Below are 24,546 nucleotides of genomic sequence, written 5' to 3' on the forward strand. Positions count from 1 at the left end.
TAAAAGCAAGGCAAAAAAAACCCAACACCTCAAACTCTACACAGATTCAGTTCAAGTTTAGTTAGGGGAATGTCTAAGATTCAATTCCAGATTTGGAGTGTACACACCAGTTTTTTGTCCCTGTAGTCACATAGAAATAGCATGGTTTCTTCCCATTGTTGTGAGAAACAGGGATCTGTTCGGTGGCAGAAAGGACTTAGCCTGGTGTGAGGGAAGAAATAAACAAAAATACCAGTGCTGGGTTTTAAAATCTTATATTGCAATATAAGGACGCAAGTCGGTATGTGCCTAAAAAACTTGCGTCCCAACCATCTCTTTCACCAGCTTTTTATACATTCAAATTGTCCATGCAGCACATTCTTAACATGCTGTTTGTACATAGTTGCTTATTACTAGTAAATATATCATTAACCATTTTACTTTCTTCCAGGAGAAGGGATTATAGGTTATCTCTTGTCTTTTCCTTGGTAGACTAATAATATCTCCATATCTCTGTTACCTGGGGTTCTTCTGAGGTCTCACAGGAAGGATACCTACCATCAGTCGATGCCCCCACTTAACTGTTTGATGGACTTCGCCTGTTCCTTCTTGCAGTCCCTTATATTCTTGCAACACAAAGCTCTTCCCTAAATTCTCCTTGTTTACTTGCTGTTTGTGTTTGCTCCTGAAACAGCAGGAGTCATTCCTTAATTTACTTATTTACCCTTCTGTGGAAGACAAAGGAACAAGGGATTATCCTGCTTCCCAGTCCTTTGCCCTTTTGGTAGTTTCAGCACATACTGAAGTTTATGATGGGGTCTCTAAACTGTCTAATGACAGAATACATTTCATTCAATTTGTTTTATAATATACTCTCACTCACCATCACTAGCATGATCAATATATACAGGGGAAGGAACCATATCATTCACCCCACAGATGAATGCCCTCTTACAGGCAGCAAGGTGACCTGTAAGAAATTGGCTCCCACAATTATATATAAAATTAGGCCTTGGGTCACTGCTTACTGTGACCATCTGAAAAAGAGATAGTTCTCCAGTCTGTTCTCACATAAGCTGAGCATTTTGATTCCATACAAATTTGCATTAGCTAGTGTGCTCTCACTGTGTGTAATAAATCTCAGGGACAGTGGAGTCAGAGCTGAGGATAGGATGTCTAGGCACCAGAACATGAGTGAGCAATTGACAGTGTGCTCCGTCCTAAACGTATTTTCCTGTGAGTAAACCCCACTGAACACAGTGGGACTTAAGCAAACATGAATGGGATGGCACTGTGAGTTAGTTCAGGGCTGTAGAAAGGAACTTACAATAAAGTCCAGGGGGAGGATGTAAAAGGGATTTTGGTAGTGACCTTGAGCATAATTAAAGCACATATGTGCTCTACTGTCATGTTGGCCATAAATACAAACCAGGAAGCCAGAAACACATTTTTACATTTTCAAGTGTAAATGAAAGGAATTAAAAGAAGCTAAAAGATACCAATCAGGCCTCTTAATTTTTGAAACAGAGAAGAGATGGGGGGGGCATGTTATAAGTTTGCAGGTAAATTATAGACAGATTATAATAGGTATAGACAGATATATAGGTAAGATTACAGAAAGAATTTTGCATACTCAATGTAAATAAGTCTCACAAGACAGGATCTCAACTCCTCCTCAGGGTTTCTGGGAGGAAGAGGAGACAATAATGGCTGCTTCCTCCCCCCACACCCATTTCAGAATATAAAGTCCAGCAGTCTGTTCCATCCTGTACAGTATTCCCATTTACTAGGACTGCTACAGAGGGCAGACTTGGTGGGCTTCACATCATGCCAGAACAGCCCCCCCCCTTTGAGTCCAGCCTGATGAAGAGTGCTGGAGAACTCGAAAGCATGCTTAAGACAGGCTGACCAGATGTCATAACCGCAAAAGAGGACTAGACACCCCAAAAGGTAGGATAGCCAAGAAGAATGTAGGACATGACAAAATAAAAGCCAAAAACACTTGTCTATTTGTTCCATGTGGTTCATTTAAAAACTATATTACTTATTGTTAAATTTAAATGACATAAAATTTCTTATATTACAAGAAGACTGTGCTGCCTGCAGGGGTCGCTCACAGGGAAAAGGAGGACATTTAAGTTCTTTTCCAGGACACGGGGCTAAAAAGTGGACCTGTCCTGGAAAAGGAGGACATCTGGTCACCCTGGCTTAAGGTTTTCTGTTTGGCTGGTTCAGATAGTGACCTTCGGGTGCTTTTTTCTCAATGGACCGACTGCTTTGCGCAGGCTCAGCGATTCCCCACTTCCAGTTCCAGCCTTGGCGCTTGGATTGGACCGTGTTCAGCAGCTTCTCCGCCCCTCCTGCCGCCTCCCCCCAACCAGAGCTCTGGCCTCGCCCTGCCGCAGGACCTCCCGGAGCAGACCGGAGTCGTGCAGGCAGGAGACGCCAAGCTTTGCCATTGGCTGCTTCAGGAGGGGAGGTGCTTCCCCTGGGCGGAATGGGCTCTGCCCCGCTCCCCGTCAGGATTGGGCGGTGGGGACCCCCGCCCCCCGCCCTCCCACTTCTTGCCTGCCCCTGGCTGGCTGCTCTTTCTGCGTCGCGGTGGTGCAGGCTCGCAGTTGCTGCTCGCTACTTTCCTGGAACGGGGTTGCATCTCGCGCCGCCCGCAGTGCCACCATGACTGACCGCTCCACCTTCGACACCAACGTGGTCACCCTGACCCGCTTCGTGATGGAGGAAGGCAGGAAGGCGCGGGGCACCGGCGAGCTCACCCAGCTCCTCAACGCCCTCTGCACTGCTATCAAGGCCATCTCCACCGCCGTGCGCAAGGCGGGCATCGCCAATCTGTGAGTTCACGCCGCGCTCCGTCCCGGATCTGCTCTTGGCACCCTGTGCCAGTCCAGGATCCAGTCGATCCTTCGGCTTAGGAGGAGAAATCGCATCCTGCACCGTGGCTTTGCCCTTCCCACCCTGCATTTTCCATCCTAAACTTGCTATACTTGCATTTCTCTGGATCAGCCCCTTTGGATCGAGTGGCTCACCAGGGTGTCCCTTCCCTTGACAACATACACTTCTTTCCTAGAGACTCCCCAGAGTTCACATCAGCTTGCAATGCTCCTTGGCACCTGACTCTCTCTCTCTCTCTCTCTCTCTCTTCAGATTAGCATTTACCAAGTTGTTGGTATCTACCACACCTTGCCCAACAGCTCAACATTCTGGACTACCTTCATTTCAGTCATGGCTATGCATGATCCTGAGTGTTACAACCCAGCAGGATCACAGCTGCCACTCCATTACCTTGCTACTAATGAGATTATGCTCCAGTAGTAACATAATGCTCCTATTTGGTAGCCTCACCAGATATTTGATGCAGTTTCTTGGAAATCTTGGGTCTGCACTTGTGTCTCTCAGGCTGTATTCTGATCATTGCTTGCCTGATTCTTCGATCTGAGTAGCAATTGGAATCAGTGTCACTTCCCTACTATATATGAAATATGTATATCCTGCCTTTCCCACCTCATATCCCCCCCCATTTTCTCACCTTAGTAGAAAGAGTAGTAATTCCTGCCTAATCTGTATCCAAAGTGTTACATCACCATTACATGGTACATCAACATTTATTTTGTAAATGCCGAGACTGATCCTGTTCAGTTACTACTTCCTCCTTTCCCAAAAGGGGAAACATTTTGTAATTTGCATTAAACTAGGCATAGAAGTTGGCCAGAAGTATTTTGGAGCACTATAGGAAAGAAAACAGAAACACTATTGGAAAGTTTTGATGTTGCAATGCTTTTTTCAGTCTTGGGATGCACTCTGTGCTTTTTGGTCCTCTTTTTAGAATAACCTTAATGATCAAGTTACACAACAAAACAGTATGCGTAAATGTCTTGTGACAGAGGCTAGCCTCTTGTGACTAAATTACAGTGTTGATACAGCCGTTTTGTAACTACATTTCCGAGCATGGTGTTGCCATGCTCCATGCATACATCCCAGTTCTGTTGGGAGTTCTTGATCAAGTGGCAGTGCTGGCCATCTGTTCCTCCCTTCCACTCTGGCAGCTTAGCTCATATGAAATGGAGAGGAGCCAGCACAGTGGCAGTTCACAGTAATCTTTATGCACTATGGCCCTCTTATCTGTGCACGGTTTTGTTACTGCATTACTTGGACAACATGTAGTTAATTACTTTACTAAGGCTGAAATCCTATTTCACCTGGGAGTGAAATATTCACCTATTCACCTGGGAGTAAGTCCCTTTGAAAGTAGTGGCACTTTCTTCTGAGTAGACATGCCTAGGATTGTGCTGTAAGTACTGTATATTTGGATAGCATTTGCATTATCTTTATAGGGCAATGTGAACTTCTATGGTGTGGATTAATTAAAAAGATGTTAAATATTTTTAAACTAGTTCACATAAACCGAACGTTGCATAAAATGAACATTCTGAGAAATCCAGAAGCAAGCTTGAGCCTTTATGTCTGAACATACACGTAGTTTTCCTTAGCGCAAAGATTTATTTACAGTTCAAGGTACACTTGTTGCAACACTGTTGCTTCAGTCATACATGACTCTGCTCAATTCATGGCTACAAAGAATAAACATGGAGGAAAAAGTTAGTTTGTCCCATCTGAAATATTTGGCTATCTTAATACTTTAATCCCTTGTCACTTTGATTGGAAAACCCATGTTCTTGATGTGCATTCATTGCAATAATGGGATTTCAAAGTATTTATTTTGCTGAATCACATCTGAAATAGTTCATTAAGGGGAAGAAGCAACAAAATGTTTTTTGGCTTGTGATGCAAGTGTCACTTTTCCAAACAGAAGGCACTTGCATTTGCAAGTGGGGTGTGATTTTTTGTGAACCTTCCTATAATTCTGCAGCCCTCTCTAATCTATGCTGTCCTTTTCTGGGGTGGATCCTGCAACACCCCCCAAATGGACTGTTGACTGTTAGAGAACTTCTTGTGCAGAAGAAGAGGTGGGAAAATTTGTTGCCCTGGGCCTCCTTCTGCACATGCTCCTTAGGATACAAGCCTCCGTCTTTAGGGGATTATTTTCAGTGACTTAAGGGGGAACTCCTTTCTAAATTGTCATTCTTTGCAATCCTATTTTAAACGGCTTTGTAGAAATATTAATTGCTGTGATACAATTCTTAGTGATACAATTTTTAGTGGTTTCTAAAGAGAGTTAGGGGGAGTTAAGAAATTTTAAAGAAGTAAAACAAAGACTAAAAAGAGCAGTGTAATCTTTTAAGTTTTCCACAGTTATAAAAGAAACATACCAGTATCAAAAATGGCACTTGCATATGATTCCTGCCCTGTCTTCTTGTAAAGAAAGATAATGCTAATGAGAGAAATAAGCCTCTACAAATATTATCCCTGTCTCCAGGGAGGGGAGAGAGAAAACAGGAATGCACTGACAAGCCATGTCCCCATGTGTTCGTGCACTTGGTGGCCATGCACCTGGCTCTCCATGCAGTCTGTGCTTTTCTGCAGGGGCACATGTGGATTGAAGGGAATTTCTCCCAGTATTCTAGAATTTTGTCTGGTCAAGATTCTGGAACATAGGGAGATGCTTCCCCCTGTTCAGTGCTTGTCCATCCAGATAGGCACTGAATGCAGGGAGATGAAGGGGCACAGACATGGAGCACACTAGCACAGGAGTGTCTTGCCCAGTGATTCTCAAACTGGGTTGTGACCACCAGTCATGAACCAATTTTTGATGAATTGTGGCTTCCACCAACTGTGGCACTGCAAGGCATTCTGCGGTGCTACCTGGGAGCCATAAAGCATTCTGGGGTGCTAAAAAGATTGGGAAGCACTGGTCTAGCCAATTGGCTCACATGCCTGAAAAGGGCTATAGGCAAGTCCTAACAAACAAGACACAATAGGGTCAAAATCTTAGTCATTCAGGCATCTCTATGAAATCTAGTCAGAATCTTGTTTGATTCATGTGTGAAGAAAGTGCTCTATCTATTTAAAGACAAAAAGATCTCTTTAGTCATTGCCTGATGGTTGTCTTCTTCTTCTAATGGTTCAGTTATGGAATTGCTGGTTCTACCAATGTGACAGGAGATCAAGTAAAGAAGCTGGATGTCCTTTCCAATGATATGGTGATCAACATGCTCAGGTCTTCTTTTACAACTTGTATGATTGTGTCAGAAGAAAACAAAGAAGCTCTCATAGTGGATGAAGATAAGCAGGTCAGTGCTCTAACTGCTTTCCCCCCCCATGCTTTCCTTCACATCAGAATTTAGCAACAGCTGTCTTTTAAACATGTAAAAATTAACCTAAGATAAAGGACAAAGGGCAGTACTTCTGTAGTAGGCTCTGCTGGCAGTGGAGCACATTGTGAGGACAACATGAAGTTCTAGATATGTATCCTTTCATGCTAGTGCTCACATGGGGATGGAGGCAGCACTTACCTAAAACAATTTTTTTTTAAAGGCATACTTGAAGGAGTGTCTCATCCTTCCCATGCTTCACTTCCATCTACGAATGTTGTCCATTCTCTATCCCAGTTTGAGTTGTTCTAAAAGGGTATTTCTGCTGCCATATTCTGAAACTGGAAGTTGGCCTGGCTGGAGGAAACCAGCCTCAAGATGATAGTTGTAGGAGAGAATTGGGAGCACCTTTACCATTGACTGTGCTTTTGGCCCTGTATTCCTTGTTGCCTTAACAACATGGGGTTGAGACCCTGCATCTGCCAAGTCTGTAGAGGCCAAAGTAGGCATTGTTAACTTAATCTTTTGTTTTTGTTCTTGGTGACACTGCAGAAATAATGCATTCAAATCTAACTAAGGCACATGGCAGAGCCTCACATAAGTGCTTTTGTCCCCAGTAGAATGTGCCTAATCTTGGCCTAGTCAACATGTGCAGCAGGATGAGGTGACAAATATTCCAAGGTGGCAGGCTACAGGAAGGGGCACAGTTTTTGAAAGTTTAAAAACAACTCTCTGCAGCAAAAAAAAATTACATTGGGAAGACTGGTTACATTTTGGTTTGTGTTCGAGACCTGTATGTGCAGAAACTCTTTGTCTAAGGCAGGATTAACATGATTCTCCCCCTTATTGTTCTTTTTCTTGGAAGAAAAACTCCTGAGACCTTCCCTTTTTAGTCATATAGCAGTCATGTATGACCTGGAATGAGACTCTAGTGCAGTTTTATTCAAACTGTGTGGTGCAGCTCTTTAGGGAGGCACCAAGAACTCAAAGGGGAGGTGCGGGATGTCCTCTCACGATACAGTCACACCCCTGTGCTGAATATGAGCCTGTCTTCTGCTCATCATCTGCACTTTTTTTAAAGCAGAAGAACTCTTTTTTTAAAGAGTTGCTCAGCTGAGAGAGTGGCTGCTGCTGCCCGGCCCTCTTCTCCCTCCACTCCAGGCTGCCGCCTTCTGTGTTTGATGCATGTTGTTTCCAAAGCTCTTCGACTCCAACCCCCCTCTGGCAAGTACGGAGCATGCTCAGCTTGCAGTCCTTAACCCTCGCTGATCCTTGTCTGTTTGGTTCCTAGTTCCCAGCCTGGGATCGCTTCTCATCAAAGTGAAATTTCTCTTTTCAACCACCTCCCTCTTCCACTCCCCCCTTTCGATTTCCAAACCTTCCTGCTTTTCTCCCCCTCCCCAAATAAAACACTATTTTACCAGTCACCAGGGGTCTTAAACTTGTTTCCATGCAGTTGGCAAAAGGAGGGGGGGAGAGAGAGAGAGAAGCACACACTTTACTTGGCCAGGAGCAGAAAAAGTGTACTGTTTTTAAGGTGATTTATTAATCTTCTTGTTAGACTGAAGAAGAGAGGCTGTATTTTTAAAGTGATGAATCTTGCTATTTGAAGGAAATACTTATCAGCCATTGATGAAGTGATTGCCAGCCCAATCCTATCCACAGTTTCCTGGGAGTAAGCCCCATTGACTCTAATGGGACTTACTTCTGAGTAGACATGCATAAGGTTGAGCTTTGCATCTCCTAGTATAGGAGACTGATTTGTCTCCTATACTAGGAGCTGTCCTAACCAAACCCTTATCAGCTCTGATATATTTTCATGGTTTATTTTTGTTTTCCCCACCAGCTGCTGAAAAAATTTAATTTCATTAAATTAATAAAGGGTTCAGTTTTATCCAAGGAGAATGGGAGAAATGTCTAGTTGGATTGGGGTCCACAGGGGTATGTGTGTGTATAATGTTGGTCAGACTGGTTGTTCACAAAGTTCATTTGATAAAACAATTCTATTGGTATGCTTACAAAGTTTAAAAAAATGAGTCCTCCTGGACCAGACAAAATCTAACTACTCCAGCATCCTGTCTCCAACAGTGATCAGCAGCTGATCATTTATAAAGTATGTATATTGCTGTGCATTAATAATATATATTTTAAGATCTGCATTTAATTAATGATATGATTAATATAATTAATATTAATATAGTTTATATATATAATAATTAATATAATATTATAATAAATATAATATTATATTTAATATAGTTAATATTTCTGGCCACTTCCTGTTTAATGATGTCACTTTCAACCCTCAGGAACATGATGGGGAGTCATGGCCAACAGCCATGGGAGTCAAGGGAGCCACTGGCTGGGAAAGTTTGAGTACCCCTGCTCTAGTGCAGGGGTGCCCAAACCCTGACCCGGGGGCCACTTGCGGCCCTTGAGGACTCCCAGTCTGGCCCGCGGGGAGCCCCCAGTCTCCAATGAGTCTCTGGCCCTCCGAAGACTTGCTGGAGCTCACGCTGGCCTGACGCAACTGCTCTCAGCGTGAGGGTGACTGTTTGACCTCTCGCGTGAGCTGTGAGACAAGGGCTGCTTGCTGTTTGACATCTGTGATGCAGTAGCAGCAGCAAAGGGAACACCGGTCTTGTTTTGTGCAAGGTCTTTTATAGGCCTTGAGCTATTGCAAGACCTTCATATAAGTTCCATCTCTAATATATTCATTTATGTAAATTTATTCAAATTTTATTCCCAGCCCCCGCTACAATGTCAGAGAGATGATGTGGCCCCCCTGCCATAAAGTTTGGACAGCCCTGCTCTAGTGGGATCAATTTCGTATTATTATTGTCTACTGCAGTAAATGCTGATTTATAATACTGATAGAGAGGGGCTGTAGTTCAGTTGCAGAGCTCCTGTTATGCATGCAGAAGGTCCTGGGTTCAATGTCTAGGTAGAACAGAGAGAACCTGCTGCTGAAAACACTTGAGTGTCAATGCCAGTTAGTGTCAAAGATGTTTAGCTGAATGGACCAGTGGTCTGACTCAGCACAAGATAGCTTCCTATGATTTTGAGGAATATGTGGTAGGAGGCTATTTAACCAACCATTTCTTCATACTTTGTAGCTGAAGCAAGTGTCTTGCTACACTACCTGCAGTCTTGCACCACTATGTTTGCTAGTTGTTAAGCTCCTGCATCTAAACCCCAAGCACTTTTCATCAGGGTGACAAAACTTTGCTCAGGCAGTTGACTTCAAACAAAACAAAAACTTCATTTGAGGATTGTAACGGACTACATAATGCAGTATTAATTGAATGCTTGTTCCTCACCTAAAGCTTATGGTCCATCTACATAGAAGTTACTCCTAGTTTTAACAGCCAAGAAGCAGAAAATGGGAACAGTTTTAAATTTAGAGTAGTTCTGCAGTGAAGCAAAGATTAGTTGGTATACACATCTGGCTTACTGGGAATATACTGAAATGTTCTTATCTCGTAGGGTAAATATATCGTCTGCATAGATCCACTTGATGGTTCCTCGAACATTGACTGCCTTGTTTCTATTGGAACCATTTTTGCAATCTACAGAAAGGTAGGGTATATTAAATGCGTGCTTGTGCAAATAATGTGGTAATATGAGTATTGAAGAGAAATACTATTGTACTTTGAGGGTCGGATTTCTACGTATTAATAGTGAACTTGCTAACTGGCTTCAGATTTAGCAATGATTGGTGTTAATGTGGTAATTACCAATATGTTTAGACCGAATTCATCTAGGTATGATTTACTTCGGTTTTAAAATGTTGCAATCCTATGTGCATTTGCCTGGGAGTAAGGCCCATTGAGCACAGTTGGGCTACCCAGGAAAGATCCATTGGAGTGCAATGGTGTAATCTCTAGACAAAATCAGATTACTTCCCCCTTTAAAGCTTTGAGGACTACACCCACACGTGTACATGCAAAGGGGGAAGTGCATGTACACGTGTGGGTGTAGTCCTCAAAGCTTCTGTGTCAGAACAAGATTTTCCAGTGGGGTTTCTGTTTGCATAAATGATTTGAAGATTGGCCTCTTAATATGTGCCTACATTCCAATAGGCAAGCACCTTGTTTGACTCAACTTGTAAAGCTGGAGTAACATGTTGTTGAATAAGTAACCTGAAACTAATGTACCTAAGCACACTCGATTATTTGTTTTCATTAACCTGATTATAGGAGCTGATGTTGTGTGCATTCTGGGAGTTTGCTAATGTTGGCTGAACAGCAACACAAGAGGGTGCCTTGGCAGCTGAATCTGTTTGTCTTGTGCTTGGTGACAACTGGAGATTATTAGAAGTGCCCAATGGCCAATCAGTGCAGTGTCATCATCAGTCAAGTCTCAAATTAATCCTTCAGTCTATTCCATTCCATTTCTTAGTTGTGGTAATCAAGAACATCAGCATGTGTATACTTCTCAGAACTCCTCCTGGGCTTCCCAGAGGCATATGACAAACTATTGTTGGAAACGGAACACTGGATTAGATGAATCCCTGGTCTAAACTAGCAAAGCAGTTCTTCTGGGCTGTCTATGGGCAATCTGTCCTGAAGAATGTCTAGAAGATTCTCTTGTACCTTCTCTTGCATTCATAGTATGTATTGCTTTTCAGCTTCCTGCAAAATATATATATAATCATACTTTTTGCTTTTAGCTTCAGTCCAGTGAAGCATCTCTCTGGAGAGCATAACAAGAGTTCTGTTGACCTTATTAATATTTGGTCAGAGATTTGCACCACACTATTTGCATCGCTGAGGAGAAAGGCAAGTGTTTCATAGAGCCACCTGTCAATGGGACTGAGGTGAAATTCTTTCCTGGCCCTAAATGTAGCAGTTAAACCCATACATAACAGTCCTTCTCCTGAGGACTGGACCTCTCAAACTGATGCTCTTTTTTCAACCATTTCAACTTTTAATGCTTCTGAGAAAGAGGAGGTCACCTAAGAATATCTTAAGATTACAGGTGTTAAACTTAAGTTTCTTCTTTCTTACTCTAGGCCTCTCCTGGTACACCTTCTGAGAAAGATGCTTTGCAGCCTGGGCGTAATCTGGTGGCAGCTGGTTATGCTCTCTATGGCAGTGCCACCATGCTTGTGCTTGCTATGGAATCAGGTGTCAACTGTTTTATGCTTGATCCGGTAAGGAATACTGTTATGTCCTATGACTGTGTGTGTGTGCGCGCGCGTGTGTGTTTTAATTGGCTGGATTAAGTCTATAAAACTAAAAATGGGCTTATCATAAGGGAAAATAATAAAGAGCTGTAATTCCATGCCCTGTAATGGAGCCATCTTCTTGATGGAGTGAAAAAGAGAATTCACTTTTTTAATAATGTTGGCCCTGTATTTGAGAGTTCAAGTTGCTCAGCTGTTCTCTTGGCTAAATCATGCTTCCCCCCCCCCCCAACTACATAATTTTCCTATACATATGAAATGAGGGTAATAGTAACAATGTGGTTATTGAGATGGGATACGCAAGACAAAAATCATGTAGTTTTGCATAGTGAAACAGCCACAAGCAGGGGTGACTGATGCTTCCCCCAAGTTGGAGGGCCCCAGCCATTCTGTCAAGCCACTTGTATCACACCTTCTTTCGTCTTCATTTTCTACCCTCTCCACAGGTTCCAGAGGCTCTGCCCATAGAAGCCTCTCCCCCACTATAGCTAAGTATATGTGCCATTGTAGAGGTACCGTATCTCTGAAAATGAGATGCAAGGGACAAATGGAGGAAGGCTATCCTCTTCAAGCTCTGCTTGTGAGCTGCTAGAGGAATTTGACCATTTTTTGGTCTAGAATGCTGGATTATATGGAAGCAAGTAACACCCAAGGCAGTACACTGAGAACAAGGCAGAAGTTGGGTCCTGAGCCGCAAACACCAAACTGTCCTTTGACCCCAACTCTGGTTGTAGTAACATACATTCCATAGAATACAAACAGAATGAAAGGAGGTTGAGGAACAGGCTATTTGTTCATTATCAGACTAAGGACAAGGCAGAGATAGAGACTGAGTCTAAACATAATCCTCCCTCATAAGCACATACAAATAGTTCCCTTTCAGTTAAGTTTACGTGGCTGGTCTTATGACCATAATAAAGATTTACTACAATTAAGTTGACCCCCTTAACCATTTTTTCCTCCCAGATCCACCAAACCAATTCCTCATCATTTAATTTGCTCTGCCTGCTCAAAGATAGAATACCCAGTCTTCTCTCAACTCGCTTCTGCCACTTGAGTCTTCTTTCAGTGCAACAGATCTTGCTTGCAGCCTAATCTTCCAGTCTCCACTCTGCAGTTTAAAGACAAGACTGAGAGCAAAGAAGAAATTTAAAATAGGCAGCTGCTATCCAATTGGCTGCCATGGAATGTACCAGATAGTTCAGCTGTCTCACCACATAGCTTTCAGTGCAGCAGTCTAGCTTTCACCATAGAATGAGGTAAGGTAGGAATGAGAGTACTCTTAGTGCGCTTGCACTAGTAGCTGTAGAACCTAAACTACCACCACCTGAACAGCATGGAGATCTTAACAGCAAATAAGATTATGGTTGGCTGACATTTCCTTTCTGTTGGTGGCTTGGTGTAGTGTGTAGAATATATAATGAGGTGCAAGTGCACACAGATCCCACAGTGGATTTGGGTATTTGTTGAAAAGAAAGTTACTTCTGTAAACTGGTACAAAAAAACTAGTCTTCCAAAGCAGTTGGGCATCATATTGACGTTTGACACTGAATGTTTCAAACACTCAGATAGTTTCAGTTCTAGCAGGAGTATGCATGTGTGTATATTAAAGATTTTAGAATGTAAAGCATCAGTACTTAAACTCAGTAGTCATTTCACAATTAGGCTATCTTCTGTTATTCTGTACCCTAGTAAAATCATGTTAATAGATGTTCTTGTGCACTTTCAGATTGCATCCTGCTGGCTTAAAGAGTAAGTGGGGTATTTGCCCATGTGTGATACATTAAGCGTCCTAGAATCTTTTCATCACTGAAATGCATGTTTAGCCTTAGCTCATGTCATGTAGTTTAAATTTTGGAAATTCATTTTAGGAAAAGCAATTCCTGGATAGTCTTCCTTGAATCTTACCATCTTCATTTGGTTTTGTGGCATTGGTGGTTTTCCCATTACTAGAACTTGACATTCTGCAGAATGGTCATCTCAAGTAGTTGCATGTAGTTTTACTTTGACTTCTCTTTTGCTGTTGAGCCTTTATGTTTTACGTATGTAGCAACATGTTTAAAACAAAAATAGCTGTGGAAGTATATTGCTACTCACATATAACATGCTTTAGAATGGGTAAGGTTTGTTCAGCTGCTGCAAAGTATACTGAGGAGCTAGTTGTTGGAAAAAGTATTCCTAATTGTTTAACTTCACAGGGAATTTCAAAGATTGGGAAGGATTTTGTGTGCTAGTGTGGATTCTTGGTCTCAAGCAGGTCAGATTCTACAAACTTGCACTTGTTGCTTGTGACAGTTTATATTGCAGTATGGATTTTCCATACACTATGTATATAATTCGCTTTCTTTTTCTTCTGCTAGGCAATTGGGGAATTCATTTTGGTCAACAAGGATGTAAAAATCAAGAAAAAAGGAAATATCTACAGCATCAATGAGGGCTATGCGGCATACTTTGATCCTACTGTGACAGAATATCTTCAGAAGAAGAAATTCCCACAAGTAAAGTTTTACCTTCTCCAAAGAAACTTGAAATCCAGGCACTGAAATTTGAAATTTGGAAGTGGTGTCCAAATGTCTTTGAATCTACATATATTTGGTTTATATAATCCTACATTCTTCACAAAAGCTTGTGTGCAATTTGGCTACTTAGGAGGTGGAGGCTGCAATCCTATATATGCTTACCTGGGAGTAAGCCCACTGAACACGAAGGGACTTTTGAGTAGCCATTTATAGGATTGGGCTGTGAATGTGAGATTTCAAAGCATCTAGTCACCATGGTCCAAACGTATGCATGGGCTACTTTGACCTTTTCTCCTGACCAACAGGTGAAATCTGCCTGGCTGACTTCATTGAAAATAGTGCTTTCTTGGGGTGGTGGTTGCAGAAGGAATAGCACCTTCATTTTGTTGGGATATAGCCTGAACTCCCAGTTGGAGGAAGGAGCAGATTTCCAGCTACCATCTCGACTGAACGAGTGATCGGTGCTGCTTGCTTGCCATCAGATTGGAGAATGTCATAAATTGATACTTTTATTCCCATACAATATTTTTCTCTCACTACTCTTACAGGATGGTAGTTCTCCCTATGGCAGCAGATACGTAGGCTCCATGGTTGCTGATGTGCATCGTACTTTGGTGTATGGAGGAATCTTTTTATATCCAGCCAACTCAAAGAGCCCCAAAGGAAAGGTAACGTAAAATATATTTGCTTTTACAAGACTTCATAATTCGATGCCATAGTTTCGGTTTCAAAACTTGCAGGTGACTTATCTCCAAACATTTTCTGGTGTTTGACACACTGGACAAGGGCCTAGCTCAGTGTTGCCATATTTGACAAAGATCTGACAGGAACATTCTTTCGCCTAGTCTTGTGAGCTGAATGATATGTCCACTCATTTTAAGCTCCCTCAGTACATTTCTGAATCCTGCTCCTTCCACTGTACTTGATACAGAACCATCATACAGTGTAGCATCTAGTGAATTGAGTGATGCTCTCTGCCCAAACTGCTGGGAATTCTGAAAAGTATGCCTTGCTAAAATAAATATTGGTAGACGGCATATAATGAATGCATGGAGACCTGAGGAGATCAGACACTGCTGGTAGATCTTGGAGTAAGTTGCAAGAGGTGGGCAAAGAGTTTCGGATTCCCAACAAATTGTTCGTAAAGGGAGACATGGGCGAGAAATATTTTAAATAAACAGCAAGTTTTTAAAAAGCCTGCCTGGCCTCATTAAGTGCTCACATCTCACCCTAAGCAGTCCACACTTATGAATATTAATTCTGCCTATGACCAGGTCTTTACACAGTGCCACTTGCCACCTTTAGAATTTTGTGTTGGAATCCATGATCTGTAGTAGGTTGGATGTAGATTTGTATCTGTATATACAGATTATCCACCTAGTATGTGGTTCATGGAGTGATGTCTACTGCACCCCCTGAGCCATCATTTTATACATTTAACACATTTAACACATTTCAGTGTGTTAGTGAGAAATAGTTACAGAATTGAACAAGCTTAAAGTACCCACCTCTGAAGAAGGGCACCCATTCTAAAAGGCACAAAATAGTGCTCAGTAGACCACACATTCTCTTTTCCATATGGAAATTTTGGCTTCTCTCTATTATGAAGACCTCATAGGTGGGAAGTGTGCAACTCTGGACAAAACCTGTTGTGCTGTGCCTGAATCTTCTGACAGAGATGGAATGTGTTTGGGTTACTGTGTTCTATGACTACTAGATTTCTTTTGCAGATAAATTAATGTTTAGGACATTAGTTGGCATAACTCCCTTGGAGAAGCTCAACTTTGCCCACATTCCAATAGCTTCTGAAGTCCATTGTTTCCCTAGCTTGTCTCTTGAGCTGGGAAAATAAGGCTACACTCTTTTGCCGATCTGTTTGGGATTTGGAACTGGGGAGACTTCTAATCTATCTACATTAGAAGTGGAAGACATATGAAGACAATATTTGAAGGCAACAAAAAATAAATAGCCACTAGAAAAGAGAGGAATTTTGATTGGAATCATAGTGTTGTGGGAGGAAAGTTAACTCTGTTCTCCCTGTACCTCCCTTAAAATTGTCATTTCTCCCCCCCCCCCCCAAAAACCCTGCAATTTGCCTCCAGCGCAAAACACATTAATACCTGTGTGGTATCCATATGTTTTGCCCTATGGGACAAGTCACAATTTCAGGGAACCATTCAGGCATAATCTCACACTTTTCAGCAATTGAGAAGTAGCTAGTAGATGGCTGGCAGAGTCATTTCTAGCTTATGGTTGATTGGGGAAGGTGCCATATTATCAAGATACAAATCTGTTTTTTGAAACTCTCAGTGTTTGCTTCGGTTTGCAGATTAGAAGCAGTTACTTATTGATGTTGACTTTTCTCCCTTAACCATATCTTTTGTACCTGCAGTTAAGTGATCTCTTGCCCTTTTGCATGGTTTTGCTACTAAACCCTACATTTACTTACCTATTTGCTTTTCCCAATCAAGAGATTACAAAATTTTTGCCAGTTTAAAACATGCAAAAGGGAGGCAGACATTGTCAAAATCTCAATGTCCTACACTTATAAAAAGAAAAAAAGCAAGGAGCTCTATATGACCATGGTATGACTCTTCATGTGAATTTAATATTTAGACCTTACCCATTTGCAATACAAGGCAGTATTGATGACTAATCTTTTTTTTTAAAAAAAGAAATTTAACGGGAAAAATGGATGCAATATTGTATTTCTATAAAGAAAATCCAATCCAAAATCTAATCCAAAATATCAGTCTTTCAAAGGAATGTTCATATTAATTACTGTATGTCTTCCCAGGTCTGTTTAATTTGCCCCATGTGCAGTATTTCCACAGCTCTTTCCAGTCTATATTTTTTTGTAGGTATTACATCAGTCTTCTAATTGTGTACCCAGAAAATGCTTGTAGCCTTTAGTAAACATGCTAAATATTTCACATTCTATCATTACCATCAGAAATATAATTAACAAACATTATGGCATCATAATGATGTGCCTTTCATGTAATCTCTGACCTCTTTTTAATTATTCCAGTTGAGGCTACTCTACGAATGCAACCCCATGGCTTTTGTCATTGAGAAAGCAGGCGGAATTGCAACGACCGGAAAGGAAGCTGTCTTGGACATTGTGCCTGACAGCATTCACCAGCGTGTGCCTGTTGTCTTGGGGTCTTCAGATGATGTGCAGGAATACCTTGACATTGTCAAGAAGCATTCCACTAAGTGAAAAAAGAGAACTGTTGTATCTACAATGGAAATGCCTTACAACTGGACCAAAGACCATGCTGTGCAATACAACCAACTGTGAATCAAATGTTTAGTGTACTGAAAGAGCCATAACTTCATAATAGTTTTTATATACACACAATATCTTGTGTTCCCTTCACTATGCTGTTAAAAGCACATCTAAGAAAAGCTATTTCATATTTGACTGCTCAACTCACTTAAATATTAGAAGTTTTATGCCAGCTCAATGAAGTATCAATGGTTTGCAAGCTGTATGACTAGTGTTGGTGAGTCTGTTTCTGGGCTATACTTTATTTTGGGTTAGGTCATTGGAGGTATTCAGGAGGTCTCTTTAAGGAGGAGGCTTTAAGTTCTCTTTACTGAAGTTGTAACAGGCTCCTTTAAGCAAATAAAGGCTTCTGACTTGTGTTTAGGCAGTTCTTGGGTAACTGGGCAGTGCTTTCTACCCCTGGCTATTTTAGCTGTTGAAACCTCTCTATTATGAATTGTTGATATTTTGGACAGTTAGGACCCTATCAGTACCCTTTTTTGATACTAGTATGAAAGGGTTGCCTTCCCATATTCTTGTGTCTTCCTGCTCCACCACTTGCATTTCATACCTGTATTAAGACTGGGAGGGAGCTGAACATATCAATAACTGAAATGTGTCAAGTTTTAGTAGAAAAACACACAAACGTGAGCTATGCCTGCAAGGCAGCAATTCCCATAGGTGAAGTCATGAAAAAGTTTTATTAAATTCAGTAGGAGCTGGGTTAGTGTAGGTGCTGGTGAAACATAAAAAAAGATAAGGGAAATATTGCTTCAAAGTCAATGGTCGGACTTTACTGGTAGCTCCCACAACATATTGATTTTGATTAAACTGGTACATCAATGGTTTAGCTACTGTTCAAGACACTGAGGATACTTATGAAATCCTATGCATATCTAGGCAGAAGGAAGTCTTCCTGTGGTCAATGGAGCTTACTCCCAGGGCAGTACGTGTAGGATTACCTGGTACTTTTTTCCTGAGGTGGTACTGATACAATAGTGCACCGTTTCTCAAAGTGTGCTTCTAGGAGCTCTGGGACTCCCTTTAGGGGCTCCATGAGCACACCATAAGTGGTGACCATCTGCCCCTGCCTGGTTTGCTCATCTCTCGCCCCCAGCTCCCCTGTCTGTGGCTCTAATTCCCCTTCCTGTTCCAGTTCTTCACTGGTATTTGGCATAGAGCCCAGGGCTATGCTACTCTGTACATGCATTGTTGCTCTGGCCCTCCCTTAGATTCTGTGCATGTAGTGGTAGGGCTCCCTGAGATTCTTCTTAGGAGTGTAAAGGGCTCAGGAGACCAAAAGGTTTGAGAACTACTACATTAGTGATTATGATGTTCTTCCATTATTTCTGGGCTTTGTTCAGATGCTATGAATCTGCAGTTTATTTGCTGCCTGCTTTTTTTAATCTAATAATGTAACAATCTGCACTAGCACAAATGTGCATTGATTACATTGCAGTGCAAAAGGACTCCTGATGTGATAGCCCCACATCCAGTTTCCCTTCTGCACTGTGATTTGAATCAATGAGCATAAGATACTAATCTGTATCAGAAAAAGAGATGCTAACTGAAAACTGCAAAAGGTTGCAAAACCCCAGGGCAGGGAAAATCCATTCATCCCTGCAAGACAAAGGAGTTTCATATCTTTTTATAGGCATTATTAATGGATAGAGAGAAATCTACAAGCAGCTGATGGTGGGATTCTAAAGAAGGCATTAAATAAAACTTCAAAGCAAATAATCTCCATAATTAGTGCCTAGGGCTGTATTTATCATACTGGTTACTGTTCTACCAACTGACCGAAGAACTTTGGCATTTGGTGAAAGGTCACTAGCTCTGATTTCAGAGGTGTCAGTAACTGCTACTATTAACATTTAAATTCTCTTGGAAGAGGGGGACATCTCTTAAGAACTGCTTCAGTCCCATAGAGCAGTGGTACTCAAACTTTGAGGGAGCTTTACTCCCTCAGTAAGTCTTTGTTGGGGAGGGGCTAGGGCAGCAATACGATCCCCAGGATAGAGCTGCTAAGGGGGGGCGAGGGGGGGTGCTTGTCTTCTACTTTTAGAAGGCAGGGCTGCAGAGCAGGAGGCTCTTTGCACCTGCTTTCAGTGAAAGTTCAAAGCCTTGGGGAGCGCTGCGCAGGGCTCCCCGCACCTCCTACAGCCTGCTGCAGCCCTACCTTCTAAAAGTAAGTGACAAGCACCCCCTCCAAACGGATGCGATCCTGGGGATCGCTTCCCTACCTCTCCCCTTCCCCTGCCCCTTAAAGGGACAGGGGAACCTTTACACTAACTGGTGGGTCACGACCCACCCGTTTGAGAACCGCTGCCATAGAGTAATGGAAATGCCTAAATTAAAACTGATACATATGTCATTTAGAGGGTCTTTACTGAATGATTTTGTCATAGGATTTAAGGATCTTGTACATACAAGGCTTTGCCAAAGTCCTTCTCCCATGCAGAGTGAGTGTCAATGTAGAAAGCCTATGTTCACATCCACACTTGGCAATCAAAATTATGTAGCCTTCAGCAAGTCCCTGTCTCTAAGGCCAGCCATCCTATTTGTCACAGACCTGTTGATATGGGACTAAAATGCCAGTTCTGAACTCATTGAATGATAGTGACATAGGAAGGTTTGGTGTATGTAATGGGAAAGGTGTGTTCTTAGAACAGTGATTTTCAACCTTTTTCATCTTGCAGCACACTAACAGCCCAATCCTATCCACACTTTCCTGGGAGTAAGCCCCATTCTCTAATGGGACTTACTGCTGAGTAGACATGCATAGGATTGGGCTGCCAGATATTAAAATTGTTAAGGAGCCCCATCAGTTTTTTTGACAATTGACAATTCCCACTGTGCTGCCAGCAGGGTTGGGAGTTAAATTCCCCAATGGCCCTACTAATAAATGACCTGCAGCACACCTGAGGACCATTGGCAGCACACCAGTGTGCTGTAGTGCACTGGTTGAAAATTGTTATGGGGAAAAAGGGTTGGAAACAAATAGGAGCTTAGGGTACTGCAGCCCCTTTGACTGTGGCTTGTTACCCCTATGAGAAAGCCCAGCATCCACTGTGTGCTAAAAATATACGCAGAGCTCCCTGTTTCCCAGAACCCCTCAGGGGATCCCTGTTTATTTCAGCAGAGAAGACTGCCAACGTGCATCACTTTATGTGAACATGGTTACTTCCATTAATGTGAATGGGAAGAACATATTCAAATGGGCAAAGTACCAGTACTATTTGTACTGGGTCAGGCTGATCAGCTGCTGCCACAGAAATTACATGCTCCCAGGACCCAAATCACATCACCTTTCCTAAGAAAAGGATTCTGGAAATTTAACAGTTTCAATCGCAGTATGCTTTCTGTATTTCTTGCATCTAGTAAGTAATTGAATGGCTGCAAGATGGATCTTTGAATTTATTTTGTTTTTCATAATGTCGCATTCCGATGTATAAATGCCTGCAGGGTTATTCCATGAGATCTAGCCTCATGTCTCCAAATTCAAGAGACTTTAAATGGACATTGTAGTTAAAGTCAAAAAAAAGTGGGAGTGGTGATAGTGCACTTCAAATTTTAAACACTAATTGTTTACTGGGGCTGCAAAACCTTGTCATATTTTGAATAGAAGCTTTATGGCATTGTGCATCCCATGTGGTTGAATTCCATAAGAGTTTTGCCAATGTGGAACTATCGCAGAAAAGGGAGTAGGGTCACAGAAAATTTAATATATGGCCCAGTCATAAAACTGAGTAGATTCAGCTTTTCATGGTGAACTATACCAATGCATCCAGTTGGGTGGGGAATCTGCACACACTAATCCATTCCTGCTGGAATAGTTGCACAATGGGAGTTGATCTTTAGAAAGCTCTCTGATAATTTCAGATTCTGGTGCACATTAAAACTGCAAATGTACACCAAGTAAGAATGGCCTGGCTTTTAAATAAACAGGATTGAGCTTTAACATTTTCCAGTAGGGAAATGCTCCTGTCATCACTGCTTTGGTAACAAAAAGAAAAAGCAAGCATTTTAAATATGATTACTGTGCAGGTTTTAATGTTCAGATTTGGCACCCACAGAATCCTGATACCATTTAGTTTCTAAATACCTTTCTAAGCACCCTGAACACCTTTAGCTATCAGGTCTCAACTGCCTAGAGTCCATCTAGATCAGGGGTGTCCAAACTTTTTGGCAGGAGGGCCACATCATCTCTCTGACACTGTGCCTGGGGCTGCTGAAAAAAAGTTAATTTACATTTCAGATCTGAATAAATTTACATAAATGAATATATTAGAGAAGGAACTTATATGAATGAATGACAGTCTTGCAATAGCTCCTGGCCTGTAAAAGGCCTTGCACAAAGCAAGGCCGGCCTTTCCTTTGCTGCTACTGCTGCATCACAGATGTGAAACAGCAATCAGTGGAGGGAGCCCTTGTCTCATGAGAGGTCGAACAGTTGGCTGTCAAGCTGAGAGCAGTTGTGTTGGGCCAGTGCTGGCTCCAGCAAGTCTCCGGAGGGCTGGAGGTCATTGGAGACTGGGGGCTCTCAGCGGGCCGGATTAGGAGTCCTTGAGGGCTGCAAGTGGCCCCAGGGTCAGGGTTTGGGCTCCCCTTATCTACAGGATGAACATCTCTGTGAGTAATAAGAAATATTGAGTGACTCAGTTTATGGACATTAAGTGTCACCAAATAGAAGGTGTGGATTTCAATTTAACAGCACAATCCTATGTATGTTTACTCAGATGTAAGTCCCATTGGGTTCAATGAGACTTTCTCCCAGGTAAGTGTGTATAGCAGGGGTGCCCAAACCCCGGCCCTGGGGCCACTTGCAGCCCTCGAAGCCTCTCAATGCGGCCCTCACGGAGCTCTCAGTCTCCAATGAGCCTCTGGCCCTCCAGTGATTTGTTGGAGCCCACACTGGCCCGATGCAACTGCTCTCAGTGTGAGGGCAACTGTTTGACCTCTCGGTGAGCTGTGGGATGAGGGCTTCCTCCACTGCTTGCTGTTTCACATCTGTGATGCAGTAGCGGCAGAAAAGGAAAGGCCAGCCTTGCTTTGTGCAAGGCCTTTTTATAGGCCTTGAGCTATTGCAAGACCTTCATTCATATAAGTTCATCTTTAATATATTCATTTATGTAAACGTATGTAAATTTATTCAAATTTAAATGTAAATTAATTCTTTTTTTCCCTGGCCCCCGACACAGTGTCAGAGAGATAGTGTGGCCCTCCTGCCAAAAACTTTGGACACCCCTGGAGTATAGGATTGCAGTCTAAGATTTCCTTTTTGCTATTCCACAACAGTACTCAACAAGGTGCTTCAATATTACACTAAAAGTGCGATAGACACCACATCAAAAAGTAAAGCTTCCTGGAGTGAAAAGGCAGCAGAAACCTCTTAGGATGGTGCTTTTGGACATCACAACATCAGCACAGGTTTGCTTGATCCTGTTACTTACCTAAATTTAGAATGGCTTTGGGTCAGTTTCAGAACTCTGGGACAGCTCTCTGTTTCGCATCTGACAAACATGATGCAGCTGCCGAAGTGGCCCTGGAAAGTCAGTCTGGAAAAAGGGAAGCACCTGCTTGGAGTCCATTAATAGCTACTCTGTAAGCAACAAAAGAGTCTTGGGGCACTTTAAAGGCTAAAAGATTTATGGTAACACAAGCTGTTATGGATTAGAGTCCAATATATCAGATGAAAACAGTTAAATCTTCAGAAAGCAAAGGTTGAGCATGTGTGTGAGTCAGTGTATGCATGCATGCATCTGTGTGTGCACACATCACACAGAAAAAATCTACATGGGAAGGCCAAATGGCCATGAAATGCAAGAAATGTACAGGTTAGATTCCAAGGGTCTGTATATAAAGTGAAATATATGTAGGTGAAGCCATCAGTTTTTTAGATAGTGCACTAGGTCCTGAACTATCATGCCTTGATAAAAGCACAACCAAAATATATATTACACTTGTGTAAAAGCACCAATGCAGCTGTCTGTAACTTGGAAGTTTGTAACTCAGGGAGCCAGTGTACACTTAAAGTTTAAATGTCTAACAGCCTAATCCAGGGCTTTTCAAACTGGGGTGTTGTGATGCTCGAGCCTGCGGGTCCTGGCCCCTGCCCCCTTAAGGGGCAGGGGAAGCCTGGAGGCAGGGAGGAGGCAGCAGCGCAATCCCCAGGATCACACCGCTCAGGGGGGCTGCAGGGGCTTGGGTACGTGTACCTGGGGGTGCGGGGTGCGACCTGCAGCAGGGCTCCCCGCAGGGTGAAAGTAGATGTGGAGCGATCGCTCTCCACTTCCACTTTAGCGGGGCACAATCACTCCGCATCTACTTTCACTGCCGCGGGGAGCCCTGCTGCAGGTGGCACTGGGCTCCCCTGCAGCCCCCCTGAGCAGCGCGATCTTGGGGATTGCGCCGCTGCCTTCCCCCGCCCCTGCTGCCTCCCCCCTCCCGCCCACGCAAGAACTAAGTGGTTCTCAAACTCTCCCAGAGACTTTGAAAACCACTGGCCTAATCCTACGGTTTCCCCTTCCATAGCATGCAGCCACATCAAAACAGGCTACGCTGCATGCTGTGGTGGTGGTGGGAATCAGGAGGGGAAAGGGAAGTGATTTACCCTTACCCTCTGTAAGCCTCCCAATAACCATTGGGTCTCTTCAGACTTGCCCTAGCTCTTTCACTGGGACAGGTCTAAGGAGAGAAAAGGAACGTGTTGGGAGGATAGGAAGGGGATAGCAACCAGCACAAGATGACCACACCGAGTACCATACCTACTCACTTTCAATATGCCTCCTGCCCTCCTCCTGTTAACATAAGAACATAAGAACAGCCCCACTGGATCAGGCCATAGGCCCATCTAGTCCAGCTTCCTGTATCTCACAGCGGCCCACCAAATGCCCCAGGGAGCACACCAGATAACAAGAGACCTCGTCCTGGTGCTCTCCCCTACATCTGGCATTCTGACTTAACCCATTCCTAAAATCAGGAGGTTGCGCATACACATCATGGCTTGTACCCCATAATGGATTTTTCCTCCAGAAACTCGTCCAATCCCCTTTTAAAGGCGTCTAGGCTAGACGCCAGCACCACATCCTGTGGCAAGGAGTTCCACAGACTGACCACGCGCTGAGTAAAGAAATATTTTCTTTTGTCTGTCCTAACCCGCCCAACACTCAATTTTAGTGGATGTCCCCTGGTTCTGGTATTATGTGAGAGTGTAAAGAGCATCTCCCTATCTACTCTGTCCATCCCCTGCATAATTTTGTATGTCTCAATCATGTCCCCCCTCAAGCGTCTCTTTTCTAGGCTGAAGAGGCCCAAACGCCGTAGCCTTTCCTCATAAGGAAGGTGCCCCAGCCCCGTAATCAG

General features: G+C 42.8%; 1 protein-coding gene across 1 annotated transcript; it reads left to right on the forward strand.

Annotated features, from left to right (window-relative positions):
- Positions 1-2,537: 2,537 nt before the first annotated feature.
- Positions 2,538-17,599, forward strand: LOC136641216 (fructose-1,6-bisphosphatase 1-like). Its single transcript, XM_066616909.1, has 7 exons — positions 2,538-2,825; positions 6,020-6,182; positions 9,690-9,782; positions 11,218-11,358; positions 13,752-13,889; positions 14,459-14,578; positions 16,942-17,599. Exons 1-7 carry the CDS (start codon positions 2,656-2,658, stop codon positions 17,131-17,133), a joined length of 1,017 nt encoding a protein of 338 aa, XP_066473006.1. The 5' UTR covers positions 2,538-2,655; the 3' UTR covers positions 17,134-17,599.
- The last annotated feature ends 6,947 nt before the right edge of the window (positions 17,600-24,546 follow it).

Source organism: Tiliqua scincoides, chromosome 2 (assembly GCF_035046505.1).
Source record: "Tiliqua scincoides isolate rTilSci1 chromosome 2, rTilSci1.hap2, whole genome shotgun sequence".
NCBI lineage: Eukaryota > Metazoa > Chordata > Lepidosauria > Squamata > Scincidae > Tiliqua > Tiliqua scincoides.